The following is a 20,857-nucleotide window of genomic DNA, read 5'->3' as shown; positions in this document are numbered from 1 at the left end:
GATCGATCGTCCGACTTGTGTGCCACCGCGAATTGTGCGCCGCGACGGACGGCGGGCGACGAGAAATTTGTCCAAGTCGAAAGCTCCGGCTCCGTCCGAGCGCGAGAACGAGGGCCGTTGTCGTTGATCGCGCCTGGCGAAAAAGCGCGGATCGAGCTTGCACCGCGAGAGAGAAGCGACGCTCCGGGTTACGCGACACGGGTGTGTATGCGTATACGTGTTGTGTGACGCAAGATATCCAACGAGCAATCAGAGATGCTTCTTTCTCCTCGCTTGCTCTCCGCTCCGATCGGCTCCGTTCCGCTCCGCTCGCCGCCAAGCCCTACGTCCGTCCCCCGGCCGTCGATCGACCGACCGACCGACCGACCGACCGACCGACCGACCGACCGACCGACCGACCGGCCGGGATATCGATATTGAAACGTAAAAAAGATTCAATCAGTCGCGAAGTTTCAGCGCCAATCAATCACCCCTTCCCGCTGGCCCGTTCAGCTTTAGGACGCGAAAGCTCCCTCGCGCGCGCAGCCCGCACTGGCGCGCCTGATCGCGACGACGACGCTAAAATGGCCGTGAGGGAGAAGGGTGGAAGTGCGGGCGGCGAGAGGAACAGGGTGCGATGGGGGTGAGGGAGAACAGGAGAGGGTGGCTGGATGCGCGACGAGGAGGCCGCGGGGGATGGAGAGAGAGAGAGAGAGAGAGAGAGAGAGAGAGAGAGAGAGAGAGAGAGAGAGAGAGAGGGAGGGAGAGAGAGAAAGAGAGAGAGAGCACGACGAGCGGACGGGAGAGCGAGAGTGACGCGGAGCCGCGCGAGAGAGCGAGTCAGAGAATGAGCTTTCGGGTGCACGACGGAGTCGACGCACTGGAGGCTCGTCGTGCTTGCGGCGGGAGCTTCAGTAGCCGCTCGTACGTCGACCGGAAAACCTTTCACATTACGTCGCCCTGAGACGCGCAGCGCGCCATCGTCGGCGAGGCATCGCAAGGGGGGCTCGCGGTGGCCGAGCGCGACCCCTCGATCGGCTTGTCCGGTCACGAAAAATCGCGCGCGAGTTCGCGAGTCGTTTGGCTCTTCTTCATTCGCATCAGGACGCATTGCACGATCGTAAGGGAGGAAAAAGCAGCAGGAACGATCTATCGGAGGATATATACACACACACACACACACACACACTCACACATACACACACATACACACACACACACACACGCACGCACACACACACGCACGCACACACACACACACACATAGTGCAGTGCCGGCAAAGAAGAAAGAAACGCGTCAATGGATCCGCTGGTGTCTGCGGATCTCGTCGGCGCCTGAAAGTGATTTGATATGAGGGCTGACCTGTGACCGGTGATTGAATGAGCACGTCGCGCGTGTATATGAGTGCGTAATCGACGAGAGAGCGTAACCGAAGCATCATGAGAAGTGATACCGCGCGTCCTACGCTTTCCGCGACGTTCCTCTGCGTCCTTCTCGTCGCCGTGACCGGTAAGAAACAGCCGCGCGACAGTGAGACACGGATCTCTCCCTCCCGGATGGACCTAACCCGCAGCCGCTCCGGTCTACCCCTAAACCGGAGCCCCTTTAATCCTGGAATCGGGGCTCGTAAAGCCCGCGGTCATGCCGTTCGGAACGGGGATAAAGAAAACGAGAACGCCCCCCGAAACTTGCTTTCACTCGGTGAACGGCCGAGGAAATTCGCACAGCCCGACGAGTCAAGTCGGCGGCGATTGTGCGCGATCGGTCGATCGTGAAATTTCGCTTATGTGCTGCGTGCGACGTTCGCGGATCGCGAAAGCCACGGGAATTCGCGTCGATCGCGACGTAAATCGCGCGCTGTGACAAGCAAGACGACAAAATTAATCTCGAAGCTAGGAAAATCGAAAGCAGAAGAAAAAGGATTTAAGATACATTTTTACGTACAGAAACTCGCGAGGAGGGGACGAAAGCGCTACGGGGTTTTCTGCGGAAGCCAGCTAATAGTCCCACCAGTGCGACCGCGATCGAAACGCGCAACGAAAGTTCGATTCACCGTGACAAGTATGCGTATTTTCTCAACAATCATCGCTTTCACCTCCTCCCTGCGAGCTCGCGCACGGAGAGTGTAAAAATGAAACGAAGTGAATTTTACCGCGCCAGCTCGAGAAACGATTATATTTTTAGACGAAATCTCTGAGACGCGATAGCCGGAACAGAGGAGAACGAAGCTGACTCGGGCCAACTTTCTCGATGTCTTAAACAAAGCAGAGCGCGGCAATTTCATTGCCGGAGCGCCAGAGAATCACGGCTCTCGTAAGGGCCGAGGTTCAAGAGAACGGTTATAGAGTCTGAGCCGGGGAGAGTCGCGCTTCGCTTGAGAAAACCCTATAAAAGCCAGTGGTCGGGGATTGGGACTGGGAAAGAAAAGGATATGAGGGAGGGGGAGAAGTTCTTCCGTCGTTCGATTTCGTGAGCGTACCGTAAGGGTGATCCCCGTTCGATGACCGCGCCTCTCGTCCCGTCGATCCTCTCTTTCGAGCGGCGGCGGCGGCGGCGGCGCGATGTGCGACCTGAGAAAAACTAGCGGAGCGAACAGCTTCTATGTCGAAAGATCGGTATGTCGGAACTAGCGAGTCACGCGATTTCCGTCCTTTTGTCTGGGGGTCCGACCGGTCTTCGGTTAGGATTTGAGCATCTTTTGTATCGTCTTAGCGAGACGAAGGCGCAAATGGCCGGTGGAAGGGAAGGCGAAAGGCGAGTCGTGTAGCGCGTCGCGCGTATGTCCGCGGCAATCAAGTCCGCGCGATACGAAAAAAACGAGAAGTTTCAATCGCATTATAGGGAGCGAGTGAGAGCGAGCGTACGCGCGGATGGGGACCAAGGCTAACGAAGCAGATATGCTTGACAAAAGGCGACACGTACAGGGTCACGTCGGCGGAACTCGTCAGCCATTCGCCTAGGGAGTCTTTAAAAACCGCGGCGCAAGAGCAAAAAGCGCTTTCTAATGGGGACACGACGGCGCTGAAACGGACCATCTAATTAGTTCTTACGCGGCGTCGAGATGAGAGAGCGAGGAGATGGGGAAGAGGGGGGGGGGGAAAGAGGAGAGAAAGCACGTCGGCGGAAAAGTGTCCGGAATAAAAGTCGTCTGAAAAGCTCGCGTGCGAAGAAAAATAAATCATGAGGAGCTCTCACTTCGATATCACGATTTGTTTTTTCGAGACTCTTACTTTTTGTACTTAATCAACCGTAGTGCCTCCTTACGGAGAGATTATTAACCCGTAAAGTCGAGAAGTTTCGCTCCGCTCTTTCAAAATTTAATGGCTCGCTCGAAACTTGTCTACTATCTCGCTATCGTTTAATAATATCGTCGCTCAGTCTTAATAATTGACGAGTGACTGTGATACTTTAATTCTTATCGAAATTGAAAAATCGATCGAGTCGTGTCGAAGAGAGGAAGAAAGAGAGAGAGAGAGAGAAAGGAAGGGAGGGAGGGAGGGAGTGAGTGAAGGAGAGAGAAAGAGAGAGAGAGAGAGAGGGAGAGGGGGGAGGCAAACGGAGGGAGCGATCGTGCACGACGTGACGCTACGAATTTAAATTGCAGCGAAAAGGAAACATATAAAACTCACTTCTACCACCGTCGACTTCGTAACGCAGTAAACGTTAATCAAACTACAGCCGGCGTCGCAGCCGTTCCCGCTGAAGTGTGACAGTCGTCGGAACTATTAAGCCGCGTAGAAGAAACGATTCTCCCGCGAACTTACTAAATTTCTTATGCACAGGATCTTTACGGACTCGCAAGTTATCCGCGTAATATAGAAAATCGCCCGTTTTTAATTTATTCGCCAGGACGCACCGGTGGCACGGTCGCGTCGTAGCCGCTATAGCTTTATGCGAATCGCGCGAAATCACGTGAGAAAAACGGCACCCCGCTGAGCCGTGAGAATATGAGAAAACTTGTTTGCCGGAGGTGAATTCTTTCGGTCGGCGGTTCGAGAAAGATTAACGAGTGGAGGACCATGCGCGCGCGCGCTACTTGATTTAAATTATTAACGAGCCGTTTATTCACATCCACGCCATTTGCCGCAGAAAACGCGCTGGAAAATTAACTCTCTCCGCCGCGCAGATCCGTGAAAAGAAGCCGATATTGATTCCGAAGTGTACCGTCGCCCGCCGATAGCGATGTCGCCTCCAGTGAAAGATAGAGAGAGAGAGAGAGAGAGAGAGAGAGAGAGAGAGAGAGAGAGAGAGAGAGAGAGAGAGAGAGAGAGAGAGAGAGTAAGGAGGGGGGAGGAGGGAGAAATTAACAATACGGAACGCTCTCGAGCGAGATATACGAGACGCTATGTAAATGTCGTCGAGACCGCTCGTCGACGGCCGAATAAGGAAGATGTTAATCTGATTACCGTTATCTTACACGGATCTGTTGCGCGATATTCGTCCAATCTCGCGTTGCCATTATGTTCGACGTCGAAACCCCTGACGGGACATTTTCATAATCCGATCCGGTACAGTGACCGCTGTCGGCATCGCTAACTATGTGTGTACCTTAATCGACGGAAGAACACGCGAGCGAGCACTCGGTTAACGCTCGGGAAGCAGGTAGCGCGAATTCGCACAAGCGTGAGACCGCGACGCACGGATTCCGCTGAGGCGGAGAGAGATCGCTGTCGCGAGAGATCGAAACGTCGAAAATATCCCTCGTGCCTCTCGTTTAAATCTGCGCGTCCACCGCCGAGAGATCTCTCGTGAGATACGACGGGAGATTCGAAGGCGAGAGCCATCGCGTAAATTCGTATCAAGACGGGAGTGTCGGACGAAGGGGAGCGATTTGCGAGGAAATGACTTTATCGTGAAAATTTTACGACGATTTTACCGCCGCGCGCGAGGAAACATACGTCGGCGCGATGTCTCGACGATGTGTATACCTTCAGACCACACGCCTGTGTGCGGAATGTGATTGCCGATTGCTTCCGATACACGCAAGCCGTTAACTATTCATTCGCTGTGTGTGTGACGACGCTGTGCGCCGCGTCTCCTCCGCGCGTTGCGATCGTTGCGGCTGCACGAATCGCGCGTGCAGCCGCACTTTATAGACGAGTCTCCCGCCGCGCCGCGTTCGACGATCGTGGGTGGTGCGCGCAAAACTGCAACACGGCTGCTTCTTTTATTACGATGTCACGCGGACACGTTAAAATGCGCGACAATATCGCGTCGCTTCCGCGCGCGGTCATCGCTAATCGTCAACGTCGCGTGCTTTGCACGCGAGTCGCATCGAGCAGCCCTCCCCTCGTTCTCCCACGCGAATACGTGCCGCAATTTTCGTCAGCGACTCTGCGCTGAAAGAAGATATACCTTCCCCTCCCTTCACCGACGTCACAAAAAGCCTGCATAAAAAGTCCCGTCTGTGTAAAGAGACCTGAGCGGGAAACGAGCAAATACACGACATTTAAACGAGAGATACGACGCCTCACCGCGTGTGATCGCGCGATTACGTCGGAGAGTTCTCGGGGAGAGAACCTCTTCCTGATCCGGCGTCGGCTTAAAGTCACGACTCGTCTCGCTCGCTTTATCGCGCGTCTCGCGCGATCTCGTCCGGTGATGGTTCTCTCTCTCTCTCTCTCTCTCTCTCTCTCTCTCTCTCTCTCTCTGTATGTGTGCGGTTCGGTTAATTAAAATCGCCGCGGAACGGATAAAAAGGCCTGCTCCGCCGCTGTCTTTCTCGCCGACGCGCATCCTCTCTCGTGTCCTTCGTCCGATTTTCGCGGCGGCATAATTAAAGTGTCACGCGGCAAGTAACGCTGATAGAGGGTGCAAAAGTAAGAAAGACTAAAGTAACGGGCACACGCCTTTGTTCTTCGACGGTGGGTGGCTACGAAGGAACGGGCGCGCATGGCGGGGGAGGGGAAAGCGGCTGACAGCGGGATGTGAGGAACGAGGGGGAGGGCAGGGCGGGCTTAACTGTGAGAAATTAAGCAATTAAGCCGCGTATTTTACTACCGGAGATCCGACGTTCAGCCAACTAGTCTTCCGATCTAGACTCGCTTCGCTGAGACCGTGAGTAGGGAACGTATATCTCGCGTTATTAAGATATCGTGTAGTTGCGCGAGCGGACGATCCAGACCGAAGGTCTGAACGATAAAACGAGGCCGCGCGCGGGGAGTCGATCAAACGATAAGAAAGTAAAAGCTGACGTCGCGCTGCAATAACTCCGTCTGTCGCCCGCGCGCGATTGTGTAATGAAATGTTACCGTCGCGATTTAAACGTTCGGCAGGATTATTAATCATCCATCCACCTTCACCTTGAGGCGGAATTAAACATTTATTTATTTAGTTCTCCTTTCCTCTCCTTTCTGATAAATCAGCCGCGCGGAAGTGATCTCAACGCGGGTGGAGGAGACGGGAGATAAAGTCGCGTTAATTTTTATCGTAAACAAGCTTCCCCGTTAAATATAAATGAACGTGCCATTTCCCTCCGGCCCCCTCTCCCCCCCCCCCGCCGACGGGAAATTATTTCGCCCATTAAGAGATTAATAAGCTGCTCGTTCAACGATTAATACCTGCTTTAATTATCGCATAAAAGCAATTTAAACGCGAATGAAGCACCGCGGCAAATGCGCCCGTGGAACTCACGTGTGTACACGTGTGAGCGCGCGACTCGCACACTTTTTTACCATTAGTCCATGCATTATCGAGCCGTCGCGTTTTGTTAGGATAATAACGACAACAAATCTTCGATAATAATTATTCACACGTGACCGGCAATCGACATCAAGAACCATATCCAAGAGTTATTGAAATGTTCGGCGAGATGCTCGTTCGCAAGATATCGCGTTGATCAGAACGATCATACGGAGTCGGAATGCAAGGTGTCAATAACAATTACGCAGTCAATGATCAGAACCTCGAGCGAGTCGAGCAGTTTAGGTTCGAGGCTCGCCAAAGGGAGGGAGGGAGGGGAGGGAGAATCGTAACCCCAATCTAACGAGTCTACCACTAGTAAATTTACCGAACGACACGTAGTTAACGTCTTCTTTAATCACCGCGTTAAAGCACTTTAGATGCTAATTACGAGCCCGAATATTCGTGAATAATTGCGCGCTTTAGCAACGCATTTAGGGAACACATGTACAACGTGTTTCACATTCGACGACGTCGATTGGCAGGCGCGACGCGAGTTTCGTCGCGATTCACTTGAATCGCATTTTTTATCGCGACTCGACGATAAAACATGCATGATAACCAAGTCATTACGGTATCGCGCGGCTGTCGGGCGTGTGAGGCAAGAAACGAGGGGAATAGGAATTGCGATGAGAAAATAAGGTGTCGGCAGAGTACGGCAGAAGTTTGCGGCAAAAGATCAGACAGATGATCGTAATTAAACCTTATTCCTGGGAATATCGAAGCTCCGAAACGATTATTGATCGTTTCCTCGGGCGATGCGCTTAACATCTTCTTTAATTATATAGCAGAGGAGCATTTTAAACGCCGACGATATGAGCTAAACGCGAAGAACGAGTTTATTAAGTATACACGAAACTCACGAATATTTCGAAATAATAACGCACGTGTGTCACGAACGATCGGGTTGAAGAAAAAGAGACATGCTGGACATGCTATGTTCTCATTATGAATACTTTCGCGAGCCAATCAAAGGGAAATTAAGACCTAATTGAAACGTGTTCGTTTCTTTTCCTTTGACCCCGGGAAAAACTTATCGTAAAATTTCAGAACGATTATTACGATGTTATATAAGCGAGAGAGAGGGTTAATGCATCGTTTACGCGCGAGGCGAGCGAGCGAGTAGAGAGGAGAGGAGAAGGTGCTTAGCAAGTCTACGAAAAAAATTAGAGAAGAGGAAAGGAGAGACGGAGGTGCACAGCGAAAGTTCGAGCAAAGGTCCGTTGAATGGATGGTCGTAATTAAATTTCCCTGATTATCGAAGCTTCGAACCGATTATTAATAAGTTCCCCGAGTAACGTTTAACGTCTTGCTTAATTACCGCGCGAAAGTACTTTAAATGCTAATTACCGGCTCTCGATTGTAACGGGACAAATTGGCTAAAAATACCTGTATGTAAGAAACGAATTGCACAATGTGTTTCGTGTGTCGGCAACGATACGAGCGGTTTACAGTTCATGCGAGTGACGATGCGCGCGTGCTAGCGAGCGATCTCAAATCTAAAAATCTCACTTTAATCCGTCGTCAATAAACGTATATAATCGCGTTATCAATTGTCACGGTGGATGCGTCCGAAGAAGACTGATTAGCTCCTCTTCTTTAATTATCGCATAAAAGCGCTTCGAGCGCCAATTACGAGTTTATGCGCGACGCGCGAGGGACGTGCTTTATTTTTCCATTAACGAGTTTGCAAATAAGACGAGATTAACGATCCATTTTCTCACTTCGACCTGAGCGCTATTTTACGCTAGTATATTAACCGGCCGTGACTTGATTCGTGCAGCAGTTCGTTCTTCCTCGACTCGTAATCCTTCGACGTCCTCAAGACGACACGAATTATCGCACACATACATATTTCCATTTCTCGCGCTTATTGCCGCTTATTTCCAGCGCGCGCATCTATTCCACACGGGCCACACTTAATTGCAAATTATTTTGATCTTTGCATTCGTTCACGCTGCATACGTGTGTGGGTGAGCGGCTGTGTATACGTGTATGTGTGTAAGCGGTCGACGAAGAAACGGTCGGACTCTTCTCGAACGAAGTATAGGCGTGGCGCGATGCACAATGTGCTCGGGCCGATTTATCGCGAGCGCAGCGGCAGCGATAAGAGCGTGTCTTCCGTAAAATAATACTCCCCCGACCCTCATTATACGAGAATAACGTTGACGGAAGGAAGGAAGGAAGAGAATAACGAAGAAAGTTAGCGTTTGTATTAAACTTTTGATAAAATGCCTCGCAGTGCTCGGCGGGGCTGAAGCGAGCAATTCGCTCCGTCGAAAAGGATCTCACTGCCTATCCAAACAAATCGTCCCGAGTGCTACGACAGTTTCTGCTATTTTTATAGAGAACTGCTTCTCTATGATTTTGATGAGCCACGGACACACATACGGAGCACACTCGAAAACGAAAGACGCGTTCTCTTTCTCTTCCTTCTCCTTCCTTTGCTCTTGCTTTTTTTCTCCTTTCATTTTTCATAAGCATTCGACTGTGTAGCGCGTCCGGGGAGAAGGTTCGCAACGTCCTCCCTCCGAAGTTAAAACTCGACATATTTCATTCTGATCGAATATCGCCGAGACGATAAACTACGCACGATGATACATTTTAAACAAAAGTTTCACGATATTAAAAGTGATTTACGGTCGAATGCATTCGGAGAGATCCTCGGTAGAACCAATTCCTTTCCGGAAGAAAGATTGATCGCTTTCAGATTTCTCTGACACGCGTGAGAAAAAAATATGCGCCTCCTATTTTGAGTTTATCTGCAATACATCTAAATCATCATGCGAGAGAAGGGAGAGGGAGAAGAGAAAGAGCCAATATCTGATCGTCGCAATCGGAGAGAACGGCAATCCGCCGGATGAATCCGGTCGCCATTCGTTCCCGTAACTCGCGTCTCTCAACGGGATTTTGAGTTCTGGCAGGATTTGGTCGACTCCCGCGTGTGATCGTTACGATATTATTATTGAGACGCACGCTCTAGACCGGAATTCATAAATAAATATAAACCGCGGCAGTGGCGGACCGATAAGTGGCCGATGGAACGGGGAGAACGTTGCTGGGGATCTTAGGATGGAAAACGACGTTGCGGGAGTAAGAGAACGGAGCGGAGTGAAGGAGCAGAGGAGAGAGAAGGGGAGAAGGAGGGGGAGAGAGAGAGAGAGAGAGAGAGAGAGAGAGAGGCGGATTGTAACAGGGACTTCGAGTGTCATAACCCCGATAAGCCCTTGCTGATTCCTACGGAACTTTAGCCACATTTGAAAGGGAATCGCTCGGGATTACCATTACTTCCGGCTGAAATCCTTTTCCCAAACAGCGATATCACTCCTTCGTCGCGGACGAGCGAGTGAGAGAAAGGCGAACCGGGAGTAAGGAGGAGAGTGAGAAAACGAGAAGGGGGTCAGGGAGGCCGAAATGAAAATCGGCTCTGCGAATAATCCACTTCAATTTGCAGTAAACTATTTCACCAAGGAGGGGCGTTCGAATCAGTAGAATGGCCGGATAAAGACGGCCGAGAGTTTATCGGTCACGCGCGTCCGAGTCATAATTTGTTATTCAATAAAACGCGCTTATTTCCCGGCGTTTACTCGTTTTCACTGGAATAAACAGTCAGTCGATAGGATTAAAAAACGGCTTGTTATCTTTGCTCGTAACATAATGCGATATCGAGGGTGTGTACGTTCGCGCATATGCAGATGCGGCAAACGAGTAGCGCCGGTGCATACGAAACGCGCGCAAAGAGCACCGACGGAGCTTCATCGATCATCGCCGTACTAACGCCGCTAATTTTTCACGAATTTTCCGCAACAGAGAGATTAAATACATTTTTCACTTTTATTTAACGGGGAATTTTTAGTAATCGTACCAGCGGCGATATTATACATTACGTTCGACGTGGCTGTAAAATCCATAATAATAAAGCGGCTTAAAAATGTTTACTTTACATCCCGTGTACGCGTGTACGCAGCGGATGCGTTATAGAAAACAGAAAACATTTCCTTCGCGCGTCTTGTGAATAATTACTAATTAGTACTTGTATATTATGAGTGAAATAAACACAAGGAACACGTTATATATCAGCGTGATCTCGAATGTCATATATACACTAGGAAAAATGTATTGTTGCGTGAACCAAAATTCTGTTGTAATAATAAAATAATTTGGTTAAAATATGCCCAACAAAACTGTTTAGTTTCTGTAAACAAATATCTTGTTTGTTCGTATAACGTAATACTTTTGTTATAGCAATCAAAAAGCTTTAACTATATGAATTTTACTAAAAATACTATAATTTTTTTCTTAATATATAAAATCTAAATTTTAGTGCACAGAAAAACAAAATACGTAGTATCCATTGAGCATTACTTTAGTTTATGTAAAATAATATTTCGTTATTATGTAATTTTTATGGATAAAATAACTAAAATGCTTAATTTTTACATATGAAGTCTAAGAACAAAATCATTTGGTCCAGAGAACAAAACAGAAAAATATATTGAGTTGAGACAACTAAATATTTTGTTATATAAAACAAGATATTTGGTCGCTATTAAAAAGTGCCTCAACTAAACAGTTTTCTTAGAGATACTAAATTTTTTCCCCTAGTGTACGAGCATAGCGAATCGCGAGATGTTTATTTTCAATTCGTCTGGATGAAAAATTTTGCATACGACATGAAACGACTCAACGCGCGCCAAGTGCTCAGCTCGAGGACGGAATAAGCCGATAATTTGTAAGAACCATTCCAGACACGACTTCATATTTGAAAAGTAGTCGACAAATATTGAACTTGGTTCTTTCTCGTTCTCTACGGGCTCTTCATGTCGCGCTTAATAAGACATTCTTAATTTTTCCTTCTCGCCGTCTCTTGAATCACCTTCCTCCTTAGTAATTTCTCGAAAACGCGACTCTAACATTTCGTACCTTCCATTCATTGCAGTTAGTTGTAGTACGCTCGCAGCACGTTCGCCGACGAGAAACAAACAGTTTCGCGTGCGTCTCAAGATTGCGATAGAGATTGCGCTCAAGAACGGACGCGAGCGAATATGTCCGAAATTATAAAATTAGATCGGAAGGTAATATCGAGCGCGATGAGACCGGTTCGCAAGCTAAACAAGATCGCAACGTCGCCGGGCGGGTTATTCCCGCATAATGACGCGCTATGAAAATCGCGGAAATGCCGAGCGGAAGAGTCGAGCGAGTAAAGAGCGTGGTAGCTTGCTGAACGGCATCTGACACAGGAGTCGTTTGTACGGAGGAAAAGGGAGGAGCTCGAGGAGACGGTACCGTCGTTTTTCACAAGTTGCTCTTTACGTTATCAGTTGTGCCATCTCGCTTAACCTTTCGTCCCCCTTTGCTCTTTTGCCCTTTTTACGTTCGGTCGTTACGTTGCCCCGTGTAAAAAAAAAGGAGGAAAAAGAGAAATGAAGAGGAAACGTTCGCTACCTCCGAAGCATATCTCACGCGTGTTCCTTCGTACCTTTTTCTAATTAACCGTATAAAAAAGGAAGCAATGAAACTGGTGTAATCAGCAATCAGGACCAATGTGTGCACGTGTAGTTATCTTCAGTGATTATCTTCAGTTCTATTTAGTGATTATATATATTTTCTCAGATAAGTGTGTTATAATTTATCTGATGGGACCGAGTTCTCTCCTCAACGCGACACTATCGAGAAAGTTAACTCGATTATTTTTATCCAACACGAGCGACATGACATGAAACCTCATTCGATATTGCTTTTCAAACATACGTCGAGATTACATAAGAAACGCGTAACATTGTGGTGATTGATATTACCAAGAATACATCTATTATGTGTATCCGTTGAATTATAGAATGAGAATGTAGATCTTCCTCAAGCGAGGAATATCGTATAGAGTTGCAAGTTGGTAAGTACTTGGGAAAGTATATTACAGAGACATCAAGTTAAACTCTTCAAAGAAACAATGCTTTAAATTATGAGATATTACGTCTCAAACAAAAGGGGGAGAGAGAGAGAGAGAGAGAGAGAGAGACCTTGCGCGAACTAACACTAAAGTACACAGTGGAGAACCGCGCGCAGCTTGTAGCCTATGCACGATGACATAGCTCTAACCTATTGCACCTCCACACGGGCGGCGGTACACAAATGCCGCGTACGACTATTGTGCGAAAGCCGATAAAAGCGTTCATACGACGCACGATTAAAATCGATCAGCGTGTTGCCCCCTTCGGAACGGCTCGAATTCGAATTCGAAGTCGAAGTTGGTGAGGTTAACGAGAGGATCGCGCGAGATGGTGGAAAATGATGAATAAATCCTCCCTTACAACGCGCTCGCACCGTCAGCGATGCGAGTATTTTCCGCCACCGCGAAGTCGCGTATCACGACCGAGCCGTCGCGAACGGCCTCGCGCGACTCGATAATGCCGGTAATGCCTCATCATCGCGCGTCGTTAAGCGCCGACGGCGCGGCGCTCTTCCTCGAGTCATCGAACGCATCTCCGTGCACGAGCAATCGATGCAGCTGAAATAAATTCCGCCCCCGGCTCTAAACTCAGAGCGCAAACGACGACGACGACGACGACGACGACGATGACGACGATTCCCCGGCGGCGCCTAGCTCCGCGATAAAACTCGAAATCTCCATTCATCCCGTACAGGGAACGCGCGGCCCGATTCTACTCCGCCCTACACCCACCGTTCGCTCTTCTCCTTCTCCGGCCAGCGCCATTGTATCGAGAGTCGTCGGCGAATCCGTCTGTCGCGATTGTCAAATTTACCTGATTGCAAATCGATACCGGATTACAGCGACGGTCGCTCACAGCGCGAGCCATCCGAATCGCCAGCCACGGCGGCGGCACAGCCACGGGGCTGCCACTCGATGACGACACCTCGACATGTTCAACCGCCGGTCGCGGTGACAACGACGATTTTCCGGACTATTTTGCACGATCGCGGTCAGTTTTATCAGAGGCACAGCGCACGCTATGTACTGAAATGATAAATACCACAGTATCGTGAGAAAGAGAAGGAGAGAGAAAGATGATCCCGGAGTGAAAGGAAACCGTTTGTAGAATGAATGTAGAATGAGCGGAGACATCTCAAAATGAGATATAAACGTAATTATAATCTTGACTACTGCATGAAAAGATTATCGACTTATAACTTTTAGTTTTGTACACTTAATATTCGATGAAATGGAGAAGAAAGAGGCTTATTGGACGCTCGTTTCACGGAGAATTATTTCGCATGTCTTGAACCTATCATTATGTGATTTCGTTGAATTATAAAGTTAAAATTACGTCAGAGAAGTGCGCGTTGCCACATTGCCATGAATGTATAATACTGCCGGAAGAGCTAATCTTATTAGGAAATAACTTGGCGCAAGTTCACGTAATTTTTTTAATTTGGGCATTTTTAATACGGGAAGATCTCTATGAGCGCACCGGGAATGAGAGGATTACATAGAAAATGCAACGGCACACGGGGAGACTCTTATGGATTTAGCAGCTTCGCGAACGCGCGGAGATTCACTTGGAAGGATATAAAATTATCTTTAGAATATATGAGGAGCATTCACAGCCACTCGCGTCTGTACGCATGACGCTCGTGAACGCTGATGGATATATATATATATATATATATATATATATATACACACCCATATATATACGTATATATCCCCGCGACAACAACAGAAGCATCATCTCTCGATGTCTCTCGAGTAATCACGAAAATTCGAGTGCGAAACGCGTGCTGAAATGCACGGTGAAATCTTTCGCGAATTATCGCACGGATACTGCAAGAGTCTTGCACACTCGCGCAATGCGCGAGATTAATGTCCAACAATCGATAGCCATTAATTTAATCGTCCTTTGATATGACAACACGCGTATTTGTTTGAGAAAGTTGAAATCAATCTACAAATTTTCACGCAATTTGACACGAGCACTCAAATACGGAGCATTCGCGTCGAGCTTTGCGTCGCGCCGCGCGACACCATGGAAAGCCCGTGGTAATTTTTACGTATGTGCGTAATGGACAAATATACCGTCGAATGTCCGAATATTTACTCAGGACATGTAGGAACACGGAAATTTAGTTTTTTTCAATATTTTTTCCAGTACTATCGGATTTCTATATGGCAACTTGATACGTGGATTCCATTCGCCGTTATATCCCGATTTTTATGACAGCGCTGCATAACGATTCTATTGGGAACGCCAGTAACATCGTGAGACTTCAAGTTTATGAGTCCGACCGTTGCGCGCTAGCGTCCAACGACATCTAATAAACATGATATTAAATTCGAAACTTTTAAGCATCTCCATGAACACCGGTATCAGCGCGACCACTTTACGATGCGCGATAATTCTTCCGAGCCAATTAAACGTCAATTTACGAGTGCCAGTCGAATGTAATGAATTAAAAATCGATATTTATATCTTCGCGGTCACGGTCACATGTCAGATGGATTTATAGAAATCAGAAATGACGCCGACTCTCTTCCGGTGTAGGCGTGATTTGTGTCGGGATAACTCAATAATATGCAGGATAACTTGTTAAAAATTCGCGCCACTTATTTCAAACGCGTTATTCGAACGGGAATATTTTTGCGAATTATATAGTACGAATTCTACAGCACACAACAGCCGTTCGCCTAAAACATAATCGATAGTTGAATTTCTCCCTAGCGACGTATAAGCTCATGCTGTAATTATCGTTAAATATGTAACAATCCCTAAAGACACGGTTAGCCAATATTTGATGAACATTGCCGCAAGGGATTGATGCAAACCAATCTCACGGCTAAATTATTCATTAAAATATCAGTTAAGCAAAATATTAAATGTTTGTGCAAAATTATTTTTTCCTCTTCTTAAAAAGCACAAAATATTTATCTCAAGCTACGTAATCGTAATTTATATCCAGCTACGTAATCAGTAATCTATGAATTTATAATAAATCGACACATTTAGAGAGACATAATTTTTTACAATTTAAATTTTTTTAATTTACTATTATTATATGGAATGTGAAAAAGTTGTCGGAAATTTGGAAAAAATTTAAATTGAAAATACTATATCTTCCGGTTAGAAAATCTTCTACAATTCCGTCCCGGATTCTTGAGCGTTCATACATGTATGTTTGGGTTGGCAACTAAGTGATTGCGGATTTTAAATAAGAATGAAAATTCAAAATTTTAAATTTGCTTTTTTAAATTTTTTTCAATGCATGTATGTGATACATTGAGCTTCTCTACAATATCACGTGTTGTGCTATGACGATCTGAATCGATAATGGCCTTGATATGGGTCTCATCGACTTCAACTGGACGGCCAGATCGTTGAGCATTTTTCGATGAAAAATCACCAGAACGAAATCTGGCAAACCAATTTTGACACTGCCTTTCTTTCAAGGCTTCATCCCCATATACGGCACATAACTTCTTGTGTGCTTGCGATGCGTTCTTGCCTTTTCGGAAATAATACAATAAAATATGTCTGAAGTGCACGTCTTGCTCTTCCATTTTTAAATTGGGATAAAAACAAAACTAAAGAACTAATCGATATAATTTTTGTACTAAATGAAAGGTAGAAGCCCAAACAATAAGAAAAAAATATAGGTTAGGTACTTTGAACACGTTAACGAAACAAAAGAAAGTGTAAAATCCATCTGTCGACAAAATCCGCAATCACTTAGTTGCCAACCCAATAGATGTGAATGTAATGAAAGCGCCGTTGCAACGCCGTGTAATAACTTGTCATGCCGAATTAGTAAATTACGATTCTAGCCGTACTTTATTTTGGACGAAATTCCAATTAATCATAAGGTTTATTAGCCTGCACTAAATATTGTTTTGTATTTCAATGTCCAATATGCGACATAAGTTAACTGAGTAATTGAATTGCAGGAACAGCGCAAAAATACAAGTTTGAAATTACAATGCAGAAATGAAGCGCTCAAATTTATTGCTCTACTTCATATTTAACCTCGCATGTTTGAAAATTGACCGAAATCATTAAAATCGCTTTAATTTCCGATTTACTCCCTGAAACCAATTTAACTCTTTCAATACCCTAAAATGATTTGTCTATAATTCTGTCTCGTTAAATTTACTTCTCTCTCGTCTCACAAAATTCAATCGCTCAGTCGCGAAAGAAGAAGATGATATTCACGTCGAATATTACTTGCTACACTTGACGTTACATACGTTGGATTGCTTAGACGATACAACGTTGCGGCAACTCGATGCTATCCGATACCTGATGGACGTACGCGTTTCAGGAAATGTTGCGCAGACGGAAAGCTCGCAGTTGTAAGCTGTTCGTATCTATCAAATGTCCATCAACCGAACGTAATGCCTCCCCGTTGCATACGAACGTAAGCTCAATCTACGATCAACGTCGAGCCTCACTCTCGAACACGGCGGGGGCGTACGATTATGTATGTAACGTATTGCGTACAAATTTCACGGGGCACAAATCATCGTTTTAGATTTCGATTTCGCGGGTACAATGATGTCCCCGGCAGGAGACATCCATTCGCAGACTCTCCGACTCTCAATGCGCGCGTAAAATAATACGTCCGGTTTAGATTTTCGAGTCCATGTCTTCGCGCACGCACCTACCTATCGATACCTATCTACCTAATCGATAAACTGAATTACGGCAAAAGGAGAGAGTAAAGAGGGAGGGAGGGAGGGAGAGAGAGAGTGGTGAGGCGTATAAGTTTACTGGTAGCGATATATGACTGAGAATTGGACCTCAGATTAGTGGCAGATAAAGTTACATAGGATGTTCCATTCGCTGCACACCTGCTTTAAACGCGCACGCGGAAACACCTGAAAATTTCCACTGTTAATCATCCGCTCGTGTTTACACGTTATTACCGTGTTTACCGCCGGCGGTGTATATCGATATTTCAGCTGTCGGATAAGCTTACGCGCTTTTTTCTTCCTTCTGCGCGCCGTGCGCGTATAGCGCGACTTATTAACGGTGACCGAAAAATAGCGAAGCGGCTATTAATCAATGCGGGTTTCTATGCGCTCGTTAAAGTCACGCATTAAATAGTAAGAAGCTAATTGTAATGGAGCGGCCCGAGTCTCAAGTCCCCCCAATTAATCCCAATTAATTATAACATAATCATTATATTAATTATATCTCATCGTTAATTAGCGACTTGACCAAACGCCCGAAAATCTTTTCACATTATAGATAGAGCCGTTGAGAAATTATATCTCGTGTAGCTTCAACCACCGTCGTGCAATTCATCCGCAGAGATAAAGCTTTACATCCGGAGCGGATTTACGTGTTTCGTGTGAACGCGCACGAATGAATTTGCACGCGCGTTTCAAAGAAAATATTTGCGCAGTAACTTTTTCCATTATAAAATCGCGATAATTTATACATTTCATCTCTCATACGACTGGAGACAGTGATATCCGTGAAGTATCCGTGAATAGTCGTCAAGTTTCCTCATCGATCTCGTTACACGAGGTCACAATTCGAATGAAAGTCGCGTTCCCTCTGCGCGAAATTATTTCATACCTGTCACGTAAGATCGCTGCAATGCCGCGCTCTCGCCAAAGATAACAACTGACCATATTGTGTCAGGTAGATGTCGGAAGCTACGCTTCCGGGTTCGAACGGTGCGTAGCTAAATCGCATCTAAATATCGCGCTCGCAGCTACGCGCGAGAACGGTTACTCAATTACGGGATCAAACAGCGCGAGCCGCCGTCGCTCTAAATCACAATCAGGTCTATCGCGGTGTGCAACGCACACCCGGCGGCGACGATGGCGGCGGCAGCGGCGTTATGGAGCCCCAGCTACTTCAAGTTAAGCCATTTTTCGCTAAACCAGTTTACGATGTCGAACTTTATGCCGAGATTCTGCCGAATCGAGAGACGCACGGCCTGGATCGATATCGAGAGAACACTTCTCGAGGGGAGTCGACGGCTACGGCGATCGTCGTCGATCCGGTTAAGCTTCTATCGCTTCTCTCCTCCACTTTGGAGCACCATATCGTGCGCCATAAGGAGCGCTCTTGAATTTGAATACATCGAAACGCGATGTATTTGTATTATGGGGGATGCTGGCAATTGAAAAGCCCTAACTCTCTAGACCCGAGTTCGCTCGTTCTCGACGGCAACGAGCGTTATTAGACGACAGTTGTTAGACTTTCGCAGCGCAAATTACGATTTATATTTCGTGCCGGCTCGCGAGGGCTCCGTGAGTAAATGAGGCTAAGCGGTCTGTTCCGAGCAAATGCGTATGCCGTCCGTAAGATAAATTCTATCGGATGCCTCGGAATATTGACACTTTGAAAGCGGATAGCACGGTTTCGTTTGCAGCACGCGAGATATGTAGACTGTGACGAGAGAATAATTCTCTCAGCGAAAGGAAGATGTAAGAAGTCCACCGCAACGATCTTCTAATTAGCATTCTGCTTGATAAGTAAGTTTATATCCTATGAAAATAGAGTGTGTCTCCTCTCCTCGACCGATAGAAAATTACTCGGTGAGGATAAATAATGACGAGCCGATTGTACGAAGCTGGAATTTTCTCATTCTTCGGTACGCAAATCCCGAAGCGTTATCGAGCGAGCGAAGGGTGAAGATAACGCTTGCCGCCGAAGGCGGGGGGATGCGAATTTCCTCGTTCGGCTACAACATTGGCACCGTGTAAATACGCATTTCCGTGACGACGTGGTCGGCTAAGCGAAGAATGATGAGCCGTAGATCGGCAATTCCAGCGGGCTAATCTTCCGAAACGACTTTCTGAACTCGTAGGCGCGTCTCCGACTTTACGCACGTCCCATAATATATGACGACGTACGATCGCGAAGAGAAAAGATGATGTTTCAAAGAGCGGCGGCTTATTGTGAGTCGCCGATGAAAATTCATGAATGGTGCGCGATACGTTGCACGCGCTACGAGCGACAATAGAGCGATAGATGCAAGAACGAACGCGTGGAGCCTCGGCGGAGATACATTAGATTTGGAGAAATTAGAAAAATAATCGACGGTCTCCGTCGAAAAGATCACGAGCAATCCTCAAATCTCTAATAAAAATGCATAGCGGTGAGAGTGCACATGTTTGCTTGCACGGCAACGACACATTGCGCCGTGCGAATAGAACGGACGAATAAGAGTAATTCAAGTAGATGTCGTTAATTGTGAAAGTAATCGTAAAGTCTAAAGGAAAAACGGACGCTTTCTTTCCCGCTAATGAAAATTCATAAAGGGTCATAATATCATGATTCCGCCTGCGTACCCGACACGGAATTCTACATTCGCAAGATTTTCAAGCTATAAAGTCAGCGCGAGTGATTTCAATGTTTCAAACATACATACGATACGATTGTGTAAGCTTAAGCGGTTCTCTTAATGCGCGACGCTCGGATGTACGTAATATCTCGGCCGCGAAATGTCGGACCTGCGTTCACGATTTTGTGGCTCGTAGATCACGCGTCCGCGGACGGAAGTGAGTGTCGTATAGAATTTCTCTTGGCTCCGGATTTCCTTTAAATATCTTTCATACGTATCCCTCATCATTCTTTAAGTTTAGATACTTTGTAAAACGTGTATATATTTTATTTCACCAAAGCCGTAAACTTACTGTCTTTGAATCGAACGTGCATGAAATTATGCGTCTCGTAGAGAAATTTTGCTTCGATAAATGTAATCTGAGCACTTTGAGCAACTTTAAGTTTTGACGAAAAGATAATCACCGGTGAAATTAAAAACGCCCGTTTATCAGGAAGTTTTATGTTTACTATGAAATTTTATGTTTACTCTGAAATGCGTAATCACTCATCGTCCGCAATCTCGATATCTCTGACAATGTGCCGATAAACAAGAAAATAATCCGTGTACTCCACGCGTCTAACGTTATCGAAATGCGAGAAATTCGCAAAGTCATCCTCATAATACGAAATCTCGTATAGAGTTATAGTTTCGTATCGATATGCAAAATAATTCTTACAATAAGATATAAGCCGTGAAATTATTATTCGCAATGTTCTACGCGCGTAAAAAGCGCTGGAAATTGCCAATTATGCACACAAACACCGACACGCTCAACGACACGCTCTGAAACCACATCTCCTTTGTCACATATCCCATAAAATCCTTTACAAGGCAGTAGCGTAAAGAGACGCTCATAATGAAAGAGCCGACGAAAAAGAGGATCGTACTACTTCTTTGATGTAC

General features: G+C 46.5%; 1 protein-coding gene across 1 annotated transcript in view; it reads left to right on the top strand.

Moving 5' to 3' along the window:
* Positions 1–1,240: 1,240 nt before the first annotated feature.
* LOC105188411 (uncharacterized) overlaps positions 1,241–20,857 on the top strand; it is a 62,976-nt gene continuing 43,359 nt past the window's right edge. Inside the window, exon 1 of the mRNA XM_011149840.3 lies at positions 1,241–1,489. Within this exon, the coding sequence (XP_011148142.1) occupies positions 1,420–1,489 (70 nt within the window). The 5' untranslated portion in view covers positions 1,241–1,419. The remainder of the gene's footprint in view (positions 1,490–20,857) is intronic.

This window comes from Harpegnathos saltator, unplaced genomic scaffold (genome assembly GCF_003227715.2).
Source record: "Harpegnathos saltator strain DR-91 unplaced genomic scaffold, Hsal_v8.6 scaffold140, whole genome shotgun sequence".
NCBI lineage: Eukaryota > Metazoa > Arthropoda > Insecta > Hymenoptera > Formicidae > Harpegnathos > Harpegnathos saltator.
Note: the sequence above shows the minus strand (reverse complement) of the source record. Positions and strands in the feature narration are given on the sequence as shown.